Source organism: Ooceraea biroi, chromosome 12, assembly GCF_003672135.1.
Source record: "Ooceraea biroi isolate clonal line C1 chromosome 12, Obir_v5.4, whole genome shotgun sequence".
Classification (NCBI taxonomy): domain Eukaryota; kingdom Metazoa; phylum Arthropoda; class Insecta; order Hymenoptera; family Formicidae; genus Ooceraea; species Ooceraea biroi.
The window spans coordinates 8,564,107-8,582,079 of NC_039517.1; the positions used below are offsets into that span (position 1 = coordinate 8,564,107).

The following is a 17,973-nucleotide window of genomic DNA, read 5'->3' on the forward strand; positions in this document are numbered from 1 at the left end:
TGCCAGCTATAATATTATTCTTTCATCCTTTGACGGGGTTTGCACTCTCGACGTGGATTATTTTTACCGAGCAACGCGAAGCGCGCGCGTCAGGGTGAGAAAAAGTAGGAGATGTAATCCGACTGTAAGATAATAGAATCGCTCGAGTGGCGCGACAAAATGGAAACGCAGCAGGACCGACACGCTAATCGAATAAATGTCGTAGTCTAAGGGCTTAGGAGGAGAAGCAGGAGCGATCAATCAGCGATGGGCGCGGTGCCAATGAGCGGCTTCGAGTTTTCTGTTCGACGAGATTACTTCTCGTCGTCGGAATTTGAGTATTTGATTCGGGCGGTCGCGCCCGACTGCTCGCGACGAAGATTGAAACGTTACGACGATTCGACGAACAACGCAAGGGCTCGTCAAACTACGGACACCGGAAGCCCGGTATTTTCACCCGGACTGGTGGTAGGAAAAAGCCGCGACGCGAAAAGGGGGACGGAAAGCCACCAGACACACCTACCCCAGTCTGGAAGCGTCGTCCTTTTAAATTCGACACCCTTGAATGCGTGTTTTAAGCAAACTAATACCTATCGGGTGTTTCACGAGAGAAAGGCCAACGGGGTTGAGGTTGGAGGGCAGGGAGGAAAAAAATGGAATATAAAGCGCCGCGTCGGGTGGAGAGGACCAACCGCGCGCGCGCGCGCGGCATAGGGGTAATTTACTACGAGCGTGTTAATTAAACAAAAAGCCACCCCGTATACCAAGCTAATTAGAGAGTGGCTCTCTTAGCCGCTCGCTCGAGCGCACGCGCGCGCGTTCTTCGCTTCAAAAATATTTTCCTCCTACACGTCCGCTCGCGTGCTTCGAGTCCTCTTCCTCTGCCCGGTTCTCATCCTTCTCCCGCCACTTCTGCTCGACTCTCATTTTCCTCCTTTTTTTCATCCGGCCTACTTTACTCGCCTCTCCTCTTCTCTTCTTTCCTCTCGTGTTGGGGGTATTTGAGACTTCACGGATGTCGGTCTCGATTTACACGGATGTCGCGCGCTGGCACACGATGAACTCGCACGATAAACAAATTTGTGGATCAAAAATGGAACAGAACGGGGGAGTGAAAATGCTGAAGAGATAGTCGTTCAAAAAGGTAAAAATTGATTAAAATCTATCTCCGTGGAATAGAAGCGTGTTACAATACAAACGTATCGCGAATGGAAAAGAAACAGTTAACGGTAGTGCGAGTAAATATGTTAAAATTGCATATCACGAGAAGAAGAGAACGCGAGAGTGTAAAAATATTCTGAGCACGTCGTTTCACGTTTGCGAGATCTCACGCGCTTCTCAGCTTCTGACAACATTCTAACATTCGTTTACTCACGGGTCCACCAACAAACCCAAAAATTACGCGCCAGGACATTAGTCAAACGATCAACGATGCATTTGCTGGACCCCTAAACTCCAGCGCGAGGTCTCTGTTTTATTATTAAAACGCTACTTAAGGCAACGACAAGATAAATCGCGAAAAGTCGTCGCGCGATTAATCAACAAGATCTCCGTTTACCCAGTGCCAGTTTCGTGACTCAGAACCGCCGAAGCGGGCGAGATATATCGGCCTAGCGGACCGCCGCGCGGGGCGCCTAATTGAAAATAGGTGCTTCAACCTAAATGCGTTGTACAACGGGCGCGTTCCGACTCGATTTAAGTACTCGGTTCGGTGCCGGTGGCAGATTTAGGACGCGGGCCGAGTAAACCGCGATTAGAATCCGTTAACGCGGCCGCAAACAAACACCGCGAACGGACACGGGCGCGAATCCGCGAGAGGAATCGAGAGAGCGAGAGAATCGGAGAGACAGAGCAAGGCGCTGACGGGAGTGAAGCATCTGCGAGCGGATTAGCCGCGTACATCGGCAACACTTCCGAGTGATTAGGCCGATTCCGATCGCATCGATCCCGGGTACGCGCGCTTGTAGCCGTGTTCCGCGCTGCACGGAATATGCAGGCCGGCGCGGACTCCAACTCGCAGACTCGACGGGGCTCGCACGGGGTTTGCATCTTGTCGGATTCACCTGGCACGTACGACACTACGCAAATGTTTATTCGTCACGGCACCCTCCTCGGGAACTCTTCTCAGACAGCGTCAAAGACGACGGAGCCATCCGCGTTCTGTTGACTTGCCGACGCGGAATCTCGTTTCTTGCACGTCTGTCCCCGCGTTTGCACAGTTGATATAATGAAGTCTACACATCTCGGGACTGCTTGCATACTCACAGCAGGTATAATAAGATAATGGAAATCTTAATATCTGTAATGAGCGAACACATTTATTAGGGCATGAGCGATACCCGTGGTCTTCTTCAAGGAAAACGCGCTGCTGAAAATGATAAATTCTTCAATTTATCACATTCATTAAATAACCCGTAACATTAACAATAAAATAATAAATCCAATCACGCGTATGCAATAAAGAGTTCCGAGAGTTTTACACGAGCAGCGCATAATGGACCGACGAAAGAAACGCGCTGTTCTTTCTCCCGCGAGTGAGCGCAAGGAACATCTCTTGCAGAAGAATGTTAAAGCGGAAAAAGCGGGAAAACGAGTTGATGACGCTCTTTGACGCACCGCTACGTAATTGCGAATGAATCCGTGCCGCGGAGACAAAGGGGATGATGGACCGTGAGACAGCGGAAGCGCATAATCCCTTAGTACTCGGGACACCACAGGGAAGAATAGCGGCGCGGAACCGACGCGGTTTAGCGAGGATGGTAACGCGGGTTCTGTCCGCGTAGCGAAACGGCCCGCTCTCTGTCGTGGTACCGTACACCCCGCCACCGGTATGCCCGTACACGCGACGCCACTTTAACCCGGAGAGTCCTCCAACCCCCGCGCCAACCCTGTCTCTCCGTCTCTCTCCGTCTCTCCGTCGTTCTCTATCGTCCGAGAGCGAACTATGGACCTCCGGACCTACGGTGTATTTCGGTACGGAGATGGGGGACCCCTCCGGATGGCGCTTTCCTCCTCGCGTACCCGTTCTTCGTCCTCCTTCTTGATTCTCGGGCGGGCAGGCAGAAGAGAGAAGGAGACAGATAAAGAGGAGAGGAAGAACAAGAGGGAAACTCGCCTCTCGTCTTCGTCTTCTCCTCCTTACGTTTCATTCTCCCAGGTTTCCCCTCACCGAGGGAGGGGAACGGATGATAGTGATTCTCGTGCCAAGAGCTACTCGCTCGGGCCAAGCACAACTTGGCCGAGGCACAATCGAGTGAAAGTCGCGTCGCGTCGCGTCTTTCGCCGAGGGGTGGCTTTTGTGGAGCACGCGCGCGTCCGCGCGTACACGCGACGGAGACGGAGAGGGAAAAAGGGAAAAAAACACTTAACTCGAGCGGAGTGAAAGTCGGGAGAAAATAAGGACAAATTGACTGTCCCATCCGGATGGATGGGATGGGAAATCCACTCCGGTGCGGATTGCACGACGACGGAGAGGAGTGCCGGAGAGGGAACCCGAGTGACTGAGTGCTGATCTTAGATTGCGGACGGGATGAGACTTACGACGAGCAGACGGTGGTTGCTACCCGGAGCTGGATTACGAGATAAATGTCCGCGCGGTGGGTAAGTCGCGAGAACGAGTGATAACTGATAAGCAACGCGATTAACCGCGATGCGCCGCGACAGTGACGGGTCTCGGAAAAGATCGAGCGGCTCGATCGATTTTCACGGAGTAAATCCTGAATTTCTGAATACAATTTGTTAACGAGGAATTTGTGGCGGATGACAATGCATTTACGTGCGATTGTTCCGCTGATTAATATCTCGTAATGTCACGGCATGTCGCCGCGCAACAGATGACGAAGCTCACGATTGTGGCAACGTAATCGCCGCGCGGGATCGACGGGCAGTCAAACGTGCTCGACAATCATTTACTTTAACCGATCGATCGAACTGATTTCCAACTTCGTTAACCCGCCATAATGGATAGATTGCATATACGCACGGCCGTATAATTAGACGCACTTTTAAACCGACGCGTTCCATCGAGCGCGGCCGTAACGAGCGGCCCGGACCGCCCGGCAGGAACGTCCTTTCGTCCTGATTCCAGAACTGTTCAATTTCCGCGGCTTGATTGAAATGAAATAATCATTATTGTTCGTGCCATGATCATCTACGATACGCGGTTCTATCGCGCGCCGTAACCGCCTGGTATTTATAATGACCATTGTTTCCGAATGCACGGCGTATTTCCATAACTGGTAATTCGATTGTCGTGGTGTAACCGCGTTCAACAATTTACGTGAGAATAACGTTTCCCATTCGTTGTGACTAACTCTATCTGCCGGACCGGAAGATAGAGGGGAGGGGAAAAGCAGAAAAAAAGAAACTTGGTCAAGCCGTACAAGAAGCGCCATTTTAGGCAAAGGTGATCATGATTGTGAGACGCGAGAGGAAGAAACCGGAGAATTGTAAGCTCCATAGTTCCTTGATAATTATCGCGCCGATAACAATCCACATCGACGATACGGATACGTGCCGGTAACGTAATTGCATCACCGATACCACACCGCAGCCATCCCCGCGCTTTAATGCTCGCCTTCCGGCGAACGGCACGGTAAGCCCGAAAGGGGCGAATCTGTGAATCGCCGGAGCGTAATGAAGGAATTTATGACGCGAATTGCCCGATGAAAATATAGTAGCCACTATATAGTATACCACCTCAGCGGCGCAGCTGGACAACCCTGCTGCCCTCCCGCCTGCAGCCCCGTCGATGTCCTCCTTCCTCCTTCGCCGCGCGTTTTAATCGACATAAATTTTAATTACGTCGTGCTTCCGCGAAATCCCACGGATTCCATTTGTTGCTTGAGTTGTTGCACGCTCGCGCAATATGTTGCTCGCGAGCGTTATTCGCACCGCCGTCGTCCTGCTCCTCCTCCTTCTCGTCGTCGTCGTCGTCGTAGCATAGCGTTGTTTTCCACGGCCGATTTATTAACGGTGGACGCACGTGTGCACCGAGAGACGGGGAGGTTCGCTTCCCAAAATGTTATTCCGCGAACAGCGGCGACCGATGCGGCGCGTCCGTCGCACGAGGGTGTCGTCATCCCGACGGAATTAAGCGCCGCGCGTTTACGGCGTCGTCTCGCGAGCACGACGGGATAGCACCCGGCTGCTAACGGGGATCCGGTGACGTCGGCATGGCGGACGACGATCGGCCCGGCTGATCAGATTAATCTCCCGAGCGTCGCCGGCTGTCTAAGCGAGAACCTGATCCGAGTGGCAGATTGCTTTCGGGAACGCCTTTAAAGGCGATGCGTGCTTCGTCTCGGCTTCGATCGGCTTTAACGACGATGCACTCGAGAATGTGCTCCGCACTCGAATGAGCGCGAATCGAGAAAAATCGTCAAGGATTGCCGGATCCTTTGCGCGATTCACGTGTTAACCGTTTTCGTCGATTTCATCTTCGCCGAATTATTGTACTATATTTCCCTTTGACACGAGATTTTCTTTCGGTTTAAATAAATCTTTTTTTGCAATCGTGCAATTTTTGTTGCACTTGTATGATTATCGCTGTGAGGAAATATGCGGATAAAACCTGCAGCGTGATTGCTGTTCGCTTTTTTTCTCTCACAACTAGTTGCGAACCGGGAGGATCCGAGGTCTTCATTATGCGTCTCCTTCTTTGTTGCAGACCGGAAACAGTTACAAATCGCCGGAGGAATCGCCGCACACCGAGCACAGCAGACTGAGGTGAGTGAAAACAAAACGCGTGCAGTCGTTGCGGGTGCGCAACAAAGCCGAAGAAATAACGAATGTAACGCCGGCGAGGTTATTACCGAGGGAAACAGGCACTCGGGATAAAAATAGCGAAACCGTCTGGGCGACGATAAACTACCGCGTCGGCGGTGATCAAAACGCTTTTGAAAAAAAAGAAAAAAGAAAACGCGACAAATAGCGGTACGAGCCTTACAAATGGCTCGTTACTCGCCGTGACGTGCATTCGTGAAAAATCAATGCGCATAGATGGACGCGCGCGGAGATGGATAATTAATCTGTAATTAAGCATCGCGCGAGCGAGCCAATGGATCGGGGTTAATTAAAAGAAATTTCCCGTGTGGTTCTTGCGAACTTGACAAGCGGCCGTATGACGACTATAGAACCGCTGCTGAAGATTGACGTAACGCGAACGATGTGTCAGTGGATCACGCCAAGTGTCCGACAGCGAAAGATAAATCTCGGGACGGAGCGGTTTCCGCGCGGCGGTGCCACGCCGCATGTCGAATCCGATTCGTGATGCGTATCGGCCGCGAGTTGCACGCGCGGAGTCAACACTAAAATTACTGCCGAAAATTCCTGCGATGTTTGAGGCGCTGCCAGGCCGACGTCGGACGATCGTCGTTTTGCCCGACGAATACCCGGGGCGTGTGCCCCGACGCCGGGACGCGCCGAGACACGCCGCAACCGCCGTCGTTTTACTCAGAATGGCGATTACGGAACGCGATCGTTCTTCCGAACGACGTTGTTAAACGCTCGTAACGGCCGCGAACTTGCGATTAAACGATCCATCATTTGTTAAACAACGCACAAACGGTCGTTGGGGTGGGCTTACCGGGGCTGGTGATCGCACGCGAAATTTAACTGTCGCGTCTCATCATGCACGCAGCGTGCGTCTGTCCCGTATGCGCTTTTTCCACTCAAAAATAATCAACGACGGAATTACGCGATCCCGATTCTTCGAGAGCGCCCGGGGAGATCGATCTCGGCCGAAATTGAAATTTGAACGAGGATACTCCGAAATGCGCTCCATAAAAGTGGAGGATTGAAAACGTATCGTCGTTTTCGCGCGCGAAGCCGCGCGAGAGCCGCAAGGATTTCGCCGGGTTAAGGAAATCTCATCCGCCGACGCGTTTCGTCGTAGAGGGATACCTCGTGATGGCCGGTATATTCACGTCTCCTCCGTAACACCGTGATAGCCGTGCCTTCGGTGTTCTAAAAATGCGGTGCGCCCGGCACGGGTTCCGTATTCCGCTATCGGCGCGGATCGAAGCGCGCGCTCGCCTGCATTCGAGTCGAGATTCATCAAATTCATCAAACATCGAAATGCATTCCGTCACACCGAATGCGCTCGCACGAATTTAACGCGTTTCGTTATATTCTCTGTTTTTATCGACGCGTAAAAAAAAATGCAGCCTATTTCGCGCTGGCCTTGTCACGTAACCGTCGAAGAGGCGTCTCTCAGCAGATAAACAACTATAAACCGCTGAGCAAAAATCTCTCTATCGTCAAGAATACTAGAGAAATAATTAAGAGACATAAACTTCAAAGGAACCGCCCGCAGAATTCACCGAAGCCGATGTACCTCGCGCGCACCATGGCACACCATCGCGTTGCCGAATATTCATGCGTCCAGTGTGAACGTTTTTTTTTTTATTTATTAACCGGCCGAAAAAACTGCTCGGCCGAACGAACAATCAGCCTGCAAGAACCAAAATCGATTGACAGGCTGTCGCAAACGAGCGCGCGCGTACTGCAGCGTTTTTTCCCGCCGCGCCGTACGCGATCGCGGTTCTCGTATTATGCGCGCGGTGCAAACGCGGATCGATCGATCGAGACGGCACATTAAATCCGCCTCGTTCGGCCGAAATGCGCATCCATCTTCCGTTACGACCGACGGAGCTATTTCCCCGCTCGATTGCGATACTTTTAATAGCGGATCGGAGCGTTTCGTGTCGGCAGTAATGTAACTCCGACGGAAGCTCGGGCAGACGGGAACGATTATCTTTCATTACACCTGCGATTCCCAGGTACAATGTGTTCCAATTAATCGGCCCGGTTGAGGTTGATGCTAATGGGGTACGGGCAGATAGGGGCGAGCGTGCATATCAATAATGGATGCACCGCGCCTTTTTACAATTACGCGTTTCCGCGGATTGATATTATTATGGAATTAGCATTAATGTATTAATTAATAATTGCGGAGCAGTACTGAGCGGCTGAACTTGTCCCGCGATAACGGGAGGATAAATAAGTGCCGCGATATTCTCTATCCTACCTTCTGAATTCAATTTAAATATCGCGAGAATGATTGAGAGAGAGAGAAAGAGGAACAGAAAGAAAAAGAAAAATCACGGTAAATCATAAGGAAGGCATCGACGGAGTCCTGAATAACGGACGACTATACACACTTTTTCGCGGGTTACGTGATTTATAATACGGAATTATATTTCGGATTCGAGCCGCGAGTTTGACGTGACGGAGCAGCTTTTACGGCTCATAGACGACGCCGTTAACGACGTTCGCGCGGTCGTAGGAGCCAAAGAATCAATATTGTCCAAGTTCGTCGCATTGACGGGGACAGTAAAACTTTACGTTCAAATTCGAAGACGTAAAAAGTACCGGCATCAAGCACACGGTAGAGCACCAGCACGGCGAAGAGCCCGCGGTCGCTCGCGATCGTCTATTATGTCGTCGGCCAGGTGATAAATGAACGAACGAAAGAATGTTACACGACTCCGCAATTCTTTTCCTCGTCCGGCTTTTTCGGCCGGAAACTTGCCCTCCTCTCGGCTAGCGACATGTTTCTACGTTTTCATACGTAAACTCGCCGCGACGGGATTACTCGGTTTGCCGAGTGTGCGTTTCACCCCCGATAACACATGTACTCGTGATGCTCGTACAAGACTATCTTTCGGGACGTCGCAAATCGTGGAGGAGGAACGGGCGGAGAGCAACGTCGAGTAAATAAGTAAGAAATTAAAATTGAAACTAGAAGATTAAAAAAGAATAAAACGCAATGTAGAACAGTTCTTAATGAATATTTTCGAGGGAAACCTCCAAGCTTTCGCAGAGCGGAATAATCCGTTTCGCTGTCTATTATTGTGCAGCAATATTGCGTGGGTAATTTAGCTCCCGAATATTTCGAGTTTGCGAGTTATCATAATTTAACAATCCTGCTCGTTACTCATCGGAGGCGAGGCTATATATAGGCGTATCCGATCTGTTATCAAGTCCCTCCCCGCGGAGCCCGCGAATCGTCCGTGACTTGGCATCGATCGTGCATTTGCACGCGCGGTTTGTACGGTCGGATTCATCCCTTGACGAGAGAGAGGGTTGTGAAACGCGCGAGGTGTGAAACGCCGACCAGTGCGGCAATCGCTATGCACAAGCGCGTCACAAGGGGCAAGGGTGTTGAATCCGCGGCCGATATCGCGGCCGAAGGTGCGGCCAGTGCTTTACGCCTGTTCGTTATATACGGAAACTCTCGTTTGTATTCAATCCGCTGACGCTCACTTCGTGACAGCTACCGCGCTGCGATTTTCCCGATAATCCGAGTCGCCTTTGCACGCGGCCGATGGATAAAATCTCTCCAAAGTGCCGCGCAATTTTCTCGTAGGCTATAAACGTGCATCGCGCGATTTTTACTTAGCATGCGAGAACACTAACAACACGACGCGAGTCTCACGTCGTTCTTGATATTGTGTGCGACCGCGAAGTTTAAACTTGATTTGAACTTGATTTAAACGAGATTTTTCCACGTGATGATCTTTAACGTAATTATAATTTGTGGAAGCAAAAAGCGTGTATGTAAAGATATGAAAAGAATAATTTATTAGTAATTTCCCTTTGTGAATCGACGTCGAAGGAGCAAAGTTAATACCATGGTCTTTTCCCGAGACCGGATATGTGGAAAATTGATCGTACGATCTTATGCAACATTAGCGATGTGCCAGGGAGAGTTAACATATCGTGAATTCGCGAGTGAGAAGGTATGTCCGGTGACTATTCGATTTTCCAAGTTTCAGTCGTGTGCCATGTCAATGTACGTAATTGGCTTCCGACGTCGCGAACTTTTAATTGGTTCCAGCCGTACGTCGGTTTCGGCTCGGGTCCGATGATTTTGCGTCCCCACTCGGCCGGAAATCGGTGTCAAAAATAATAAGCGCCGCCGCGTGTGACGGTTCCCGGCGACGAGAATCGGTTAATCAGATTCTGGTGCAAGAAACACGCGCGTCCTCGCACGAAATGCACGCACGAAATATTGTCCGGGTTAATTAATGTGCCAATTATACGTGCGCGCACGTAATTAATAACGAAATATTAATGACAATGGGCCGCGTAATAACAACTAGAAAATTTACAAATGCCACTCGTCGAGTATTAACAGATCATCGTTGATACGACGGCCAACGGACGAAACGATAATCATTACCAGGCTTTTATTGTAATAACGGGATTATCATCTCGTTATCAAGCGCATGTTTTTCAACTCGCGCGATCGATAGACGTGGCGGACGAGGGCCGGGGAAGTGTTCTCTACGAAATTAATGAGCTCGCTCTTATCTGCGCCACTCGTTGATTCAGGTAACCAAGGATCGACCCTCCAATCCCTCTCCAGAGTCAGGTACCTCGAGAATCGGTGGATCGGATTGAAAGAAAATACCGCGATATTATTTCAAGCATCGTTTCGCACCTTTGATCGTCACCCTCGATCTCTCTCGTCGCTTTTCCTCGCGCGGATTCTTTCCGACGTGAGAATACTTTCAAGATCGCACTGGGACGCATTTGTTATTCACGTGTGACTCCAACGTGAGAAATCCAAGATTCCTGCACTTTTGGAGGGGACTTTTCGTGTACAATGACAATGCAGGTTGTGAGAGAAAAGATGTTCTGAATATTGTTCTATAATTTGAAGAATCAGCGTTTTTTCTCCCTGATGGTTCCTCCAGTTGTTCGCCGCCTTTAATGCTGATGCACAAGTGTATTGCGAATCGCTTTAGCGGATTTTATTGCAACAAGAGTCATTTCATGCCATGCGGGGACAACGTGTGTAAATCGCCGTCGCGCTATCGGTCATTCGCAAACACGTGCGATCGCGAGCCTGCACGTGTAGCACACATTTTCCACGCAGTATTTGCCATATAGTCGGTACAGCGTAATTGAAGCGTTCAAAAGTTTTTGGACCATCGCTCGGTGCATTGCACACAAGCGCCGACTGTTCGCGAATTCATATTTATTTTGCGAAGTTACGCACGACGATATTGTTTCATCTGTTCGAGCGGCGGGTCCCGCTGGGATTTCGTTTTGCGCTGGAAGTGTTTTAATTAAAGTGCTTTAATTTTCAGAGAGGGAGAGGGAGAGAGAGAGAACTCCTCGGATGAACGTAAACCCATAAACCGAGATCTGCACTCGTTCGCTGTCACTATATCGGTGGGAAACTCTATCGAATAAACCGATCACATCCAATATACAACGAAAAAACGTGCGCGAGATGACCGGGGGCGGTCTGCTGTATTAAATTATCGGTACACGGTTCATAACGGGCGAATTGCATTTTATTTACTGAGAGAGAGAGGGGGAGAGAGAAAAGGAGAGAACGCGAAGCGAACCGATACTTTCGGCAGTGCGCCGATCTGTATCGCTTGTCGTAAATTTATGGTTTAACGAGAAACTAAAATTAGCGGAGAGGCGTGCATTTTATCGTCGCCGTCGTCGACAATACGAGTACCGCAAGACACGTTTAACGGGATTAGATCTCGGCCGCGCCTGCCTTTTGGCTCGCCGCCAACGCAAACACGAAGACTTTCACTTCTGCATACGAGACTTTGCGATTTTCTGCACTTTTCGTTAGCGCGATCGCCCGCGCGATTAGAGGGGTCCGCGTGATGGATTAACCCCCGAGCCTAACATTGATCCGCCTTCATCGAGAAACGGTAGATTCCGAATATTCTATACGAAATCCTCGTTCAGATCTTATATTTAACAACTTGAAATAACCTCCCGAGATTAATCTTAACGGATAATTCTGTTCGGATAACACTAGTTTTATTTGGAACTGTCATGATTTCATTATTATTTTCTTGCTTTGTTGAAAGCGTTGTAATTAAGAGTGATGTTATTATATAATATTCATGCTACGAATTTGTGTGGATTAAATAAATCTGCAAATGTCTTTTGCTTAAAATACGTACTTTTTGATATTGTAGACGAATTTTATTCGGGATGTTGACTAACCATTTTGACAAACACCTAAGGCTGTATTTATAGCTTCTAATATGAGACAAATAAGTTAGCGCGAGTTTGAAAAAGCATCCTTTACCTCATAATCCAGATAAATAGGCAAGCGATGAAAACAGCTGCAGACAGACATAGATAGACAGTTATCGAGATAGATAGACATAGATCGACAGTTATGGACAGTCAGACAAATGCGGAAGCTGTGCTTATCGAGCGAGCGAAACGATAGTGAACGATAGTCTATAATTTCCCGATGCGCGTGTATTGAACTGAATTATATTACTGACATATGAAAAGTGACTAAAGTGATTCATGTCGGTTTTGACGTAAGTTTTACCATCCTGTGTGTATGTAAAGTAAAAGGAAAAGAGAGAGAGTACACACACACTATCTACAATATTTTGAAAGAGTCTACACTAAGAAAAATTTCCAGCGGATAAATCATTGGATAACCGATTAAATAATGTTTCCGATTGTTAATTTCGTTTAAATGATTAAACCGATTAAATAATGATTACCTTCATCGGATATGTTCGATCATCTTTTTTGTCTTGTCTTTGTCTTAATACAATTTAATCGGATATAGCCGTTCGTTACTATGTAATTGATTATCTGATGAAATATTTTTCTCAGTGTAGACAATTTCTCATCCGGCTTGAGGTTTGAGGTTTGAGAGCAGGATGTTTTATCTGATCTGGTGGAATCTACCTTGCTGATAAGTTTATTAGGGAGTACAACAAGCGTACAAATCGCGAACAATAAACGCGGATAGCGTTTGCCCGGGTTTACTCGTCGATATGACCCCGGGTGGCTTGCTTCCAAGTTAAACTCGACGACTTTCCCGTGAATACGACGACGTAATAGTCTCCGCGTCGTCGGAACTACGGACGCGAAGATGAACAAAACGTAAGCTCGGACTGTCTAGACACAGTTTCAGCTACAGACTGCAGTTCGAGCCTGATAACTAGCATAAGGGATGTACAATAATCGACTGCCACACATTTTTGTCTTACATATAGAGCCAGCGTACTTGAAAGTTATATCTATATTTACTGCATCTGATCAATATTGTATTTTTCAATATTTTCTGGAAATTATAAAAATGCAACAAGGATCATCAAAGTGCAGTCGTTGCAATTAAAATTGTAGCACTAAATGACATTCCTCGCCTGAGAATGTTTTATCAATCACAATAAGATTGAAAACAATTTACTCTCGCAGAGAACGTACTAAACAATTTATCTTGTTTGTTACGTGAATTACGTAATTTTCGTAATTTAGAATAATATCTATATCTTATTTTATTTTATTGCCAAGATATCGTGCAGTCATCGCCTATCGCGTAATACAAGTCCGATTGTCGGCACGCTCACGTCGCCTATCCAATTTCCTTGGTGGCGCGATTTCGCGGCGGGAAATAGCATACTTCACAAACAGCAAATTTCTGCGGGCTGAAGCAGCCACCAATGCCGGCTTCACCCCCGATTCCTGGGAAACTTGAAAACTCGGCCGGATGAACTCACCGCACGCGCGACGTCGCGCGAAAAGACGGCGGCGCGCGGTCCAGCTGGCGATACCTCTCGACGTAAAATATGGATTATTCCAGTTATTTGCATTCGGAAAACAAGCCGACGACGAGCCGCAACGCAAGTTCGCCAGAGTCGACGGGAAACTTTTCCTCCTTCGCGACTTCGGTAATTATCAAATTGTTTGGCGTCGTGCGGATTGCCGATTTCAGCGGAACGGCACTTTTCATCATCGTCCTCGCGTAAAATCACTGGTGCCGATCGTTTACTGAGTGTCCTCCTCAAGAGCAACATTGGCAAATTGTCGATCGATATATCGCATCGCGAGAAATATCAATCGCCAACCAGACGTTGAATAACGCAAAACCGCCGCGCCGTTCGCGTCCATCGGCGGTGCGAATGGAGCCAAGCAATTATTCGCGAAATGTTTCAACATTTAGCTCTCTATTCATTCCGCGAACGCGCTTCTGGACTGCTAATAGATCAGGATCGATTTGTCGGGAAGGCCGGTTCGCGCTGCCCCTCCTCCACCGCGTCGATATTAATCATTTTAATCGAGCCATTGTTCGAGCGGCGAGAACGCCCGAGTAAAGAGCGATTACGCTAAGCCCTTAATCGATCGCGTTACCGTTATTCGAGCGATCAGCATCATCGTCGCGATATTATTATCCAGCCGAAGCTCGACGGTGGGCCGTCGCCGAGAGCGCACGCGGGCACGAGCGGATTGACGTTGCGTTGTTGACCGCGGAATCACGCGAAATTTATATTGGCGAGCATATTGTCGGCGGCCGACCACGCGGTCCGATAGGCGATCGAGCATGTCGAGGAGGTACGGGAATAATTGTTATTGCCAGCGACAAGCCGTGCGCGCGCATGCGTGGCAACCGACGAGATTCCATTACGCGCTGCAGTAACGCGAGCGCGCGATTTCGCGCCGCTTTCATGCACGGATGAATGGCCCGACCTTTAACCGTCCCGACGATCGTTCTCCCTATCGTTCCGATCGCACCCCTATTTTTCTGCATGACGACTCGTCGGTCGCGGTCGTCGCGCGGCAACTGCGCGTTTCCACAAGCGAATCCGCGCGACGGTATAAGGGTGCGGTATCGCGCTGAGCGTCGAGAGATTAGAATACGAATTCCCCATTAAAGCGAGAATTCACTAATAGTCTACGGAGAATCGTACATCAGCACGGTTAACTAGTTGCTATTACGACATGTAATGCTATTTGCAATTTATACCGTGGCCCGTACCGCGAGTATCCTAACCGGCGTCCTCGATTTTCCAAACTTTGCGGGAATTTATAACGTGGTCAGCGGATCCCAATTAATTTTCCCCCGTGACGAGCGCGCACCGTTCGCCGGCGCTTCGTGTGATACTCAGTAAACGAAACTTTCGAGGGATATCAATATCCCCGGGAGTAATCGAAGAGTACGCAAAACGAGACTACTTCTCGCTTTGAAATGCCGCATTAAAAAAAGAGAACGATCTCGTACACGAGTAGCGTGCAGCTCAAGCTGATTTGATTTCATAATTTTTACCTGGAACTACGATGATTAATTTCATGTACATACATTCGCGATGGTTGAGTCTGTAACGTCCAACTAAATGAATCATCGATCTGAGACAACAGACCGGGACCAACTTCCGGGCGCGCCCGAACGACAAGTAACATCGCTCGCACGAATCCGCAATTTCGCCCGGTCGTAGGGTTAAATATTCATCATCCAAGATCAGCGCGTGCGTTCCTAGTATCTTATATTTCGAGGTATAGACGAAACCGGAAGAATCACGGCTACGCGCCGGCATACATACGACCCGATTACATTTCGCATGCAAATCACACCGCGAGTAATCACGAGCACGAGCAAAGGCATCCCACCTGTTCCGCCAAGCGTGTGCCCCCTGCGACTCCACCAAGATCTCTCCTGCGACGCCACCCCCGGCATCGCATTCGTCTCTGTCGGTACGCGCGCGCGATTGTTTCTTCCCTCTTGACGGTATTCGTTGCCGTCGGAATAAACCGTGAAAAGAGGGAGAGGAAACTGACGGTGGATCGCAGATTTCTCCCCTTAGCTCGCTCGCGGTCGCGCGACGCGCACTGGGGGATGCACCCGAAAGAGAACAGGGAAAAATAGAACGTGAATATGAGGAGAGGAAACGGGCGGCCTCCTTCTGCTCGCAAATGGACTCGGATAGACGCTTTGTGCGAAAATGAAAAAGTCATGAAGGCGGAAGAGGTAAGGCGTGCTACATATATACGCGTAGGCATAAATATGTGCGCCCCGAGCGGGACGGGGGGGATGGAGCGGAAATAAATTCGTTGCACCCCGGAGGGCCGATATGATACGACAAGAAAATGTCACAGCGCTCCTGGAAATCGATATCGCTGTCAACCTGTTCGCGTCGTGAAGAATACGCTCGCGGACTTTCCGTCTTCATCGTTATTCCGAGGCTCGAGATGACGACGCGGAACTCACGGAACACACTCGACATCGCGCTCAGTTCCGGTATATTCGCTTTGTATGACCAATAACGGTGGCGCGATGGACTATCCATAATAAAATTCCTGTTTCATTTGATTGCGGGAAGATAGGACTCTCGTGCATTTGTCTTCGAGAGAAACGCGCTCGATCGTTAGCGTTTCACTCCCGGCAGAGGAGAGGAAACGGCACGTGTGACCGCGTGACAATTTTCTAAAGTTTATCGCGTCGCTGTAAAATCCGCGAAGCAGCATTTGCATACGCCGTCGCAACCGCCGGCGCAATTCGGTTAATAAATCGGGGAGGGAAACACCGACGGTCGTAAAGAAAATGGAGTTGTCGCGCGGCCCGCACGCGAGAGAAGGGCGGGAGGAATTTGTCGCTACTCCGGCGTCATTTCCTCGACGCGGTATCGGCACAGCGGATACCGTTTGATAACCCACGTTATGCAATCGCTATTTTAGTATCCTTCCGCATGTCGAGGGGCTTCACGGCCGGCATGAATATGCAATATTTCTCCACTCCGTGGAGGAGTTACGCGTTGTACAATTGCGCGCGTGTACCCGTGTCCGTGTCCCCGTGTACGTGCACGTGTATATATATTTCTGAATAAACCAGACCTTTCATCTCTCCCGCGGCGTGACTGCCGTATGCATATCTTCCTTCTGTGAGCCCGCGCTCACTTACGCCGGGCGCGCAAAGCGAGAAACGCATGGCGTTTCTCTTGCCCACGCAGGGAGATGACAATACGATTATTTATCTTGCGCCCTTTGAGATCTTGATCCTAAATCATGCCTTTCAATCTCTCAATCCCCGCCGTGCCCGCGAGCGTCAGATACTCGGGAAGAACCTTATGTCCGCCCATTTAGCGCTGAATGCAGCTGTCTGATTCCAAATTTCATTTGTCTAATGAGAAAATCATCAATGTTAATGCGGGATGAGCATCGCGCGGTTCCACGGGCGCGCGAACAAATGCAACACTTGTTTATAAAGCAATGCCGGCCCCAAAAAGTGTTGATCGCGATATTTTTCACATGCGGAAATCAAATTTCACGCGTCGATCTACCTTTTCCGCGCGGCCGAGAATTTTTCCCGTAATATGTACAAAATCTGGGTTATCTCGCGAAATGTTTTGAAACCTGGCTGTTTCGTGTAATTTGCGTCGCAACAGAATCTGAATCCGCTACAACGAAATAAAACAATAAAAAAGAAAAAAAAGGAAAAAGAGAGAGGGAGAGAGAGGAGAAAAAATATCCCATGTAAATCGAGGGCGCGGCGAGATGCTTAAAATTCTACGCCAATTAAAATGTTTCGCTCCGTGCCGAAAAACTCGCCGATAAAATTGTTTATCTTGCACCGGGACGAGAGCGCACGCGGATGCCTCTTTCACAAACAGAAAGATTGCACAATTGCAATGGTGGATGAGGTTAGCGAACGCTACGCCGGAACGAACGTGGAATTCCGTCTGCCGCAGGAATAGGTCGCACCAGGTGTCTACCACGCTATGGAAACCCACCACGACATCACTCCCGAAGACGACGCGCACTCGTCTTCCGCTTCCGTCCCGATGCACAAGACGCGTTACTCTCGCCGCGCTCTCCCTGCGCGTTTGATCAAACCGGGCTTTTTACGCGCGCTGCGATCGCAGATCGCACAAAGAGACGTTCTCTATTTGTTCCCGGGAGCCCTCTCCCCCGTAACCCGTCTACACGCCCGCCTCCGTCGTGTCGCTGAGTTCTTTGGGTGTCTCGCCGCTCTCTTTCGCTTTTCTGCCTTTCGAACGAGCACGATGCCTCGTTCTAGAAATAAAGAACTCTCCCGAGATAGGGAAACCTCAATCAAGAAACACACCGGGCGACGTCGTGAATATTGAAAAATTGGAAGTCGGTCAGACTTCCCATCCTTCCAACATCCGCCGATCATGAACTCCCGCTTGGTAGAGGGGTAGCTGCCCTCGATGCTCAATTGGACTTGCCTTTTTCAGGCAGAACAAT

The 17,973-nt window shown here is 49.4% G+C and overlaps 1 protein-coding gene across 3 annotated transcripts in view; it reads left to right on the top strand.

Moving 5' to 3' along the window:
* Window positions 1-17,973, top strand: part of LOC105284278 (zeta-sarcoglycan) — a 185,555-nt gene that overhangs the window by 117,219 nt on the left and 50,363 nt on the right. Inside the window, exons 1-2 of one of the 3 annotated variants that reach the window (XM_011347649.3) lie at window positions 2,649-3,579; window positions 5,648-5,706. In XM_011347649.3, coding sequence (XP_011345951.1) covers window positions 3,565-3,579; window positions 5,648-5,706 — 74 coding nt within the window. In that variant the 5' untranslated portion in view covers window positions 2,649-3,564. Of the gene's footprint in view, window positions 1-2,648; window positions 3,580-5,647; window positions 5,707-17,973 lie in introns of those variants that run through there. The other 2 variants (XM_026973966.1, XM_011347648.2) reach the window with 2 other exon arrangements.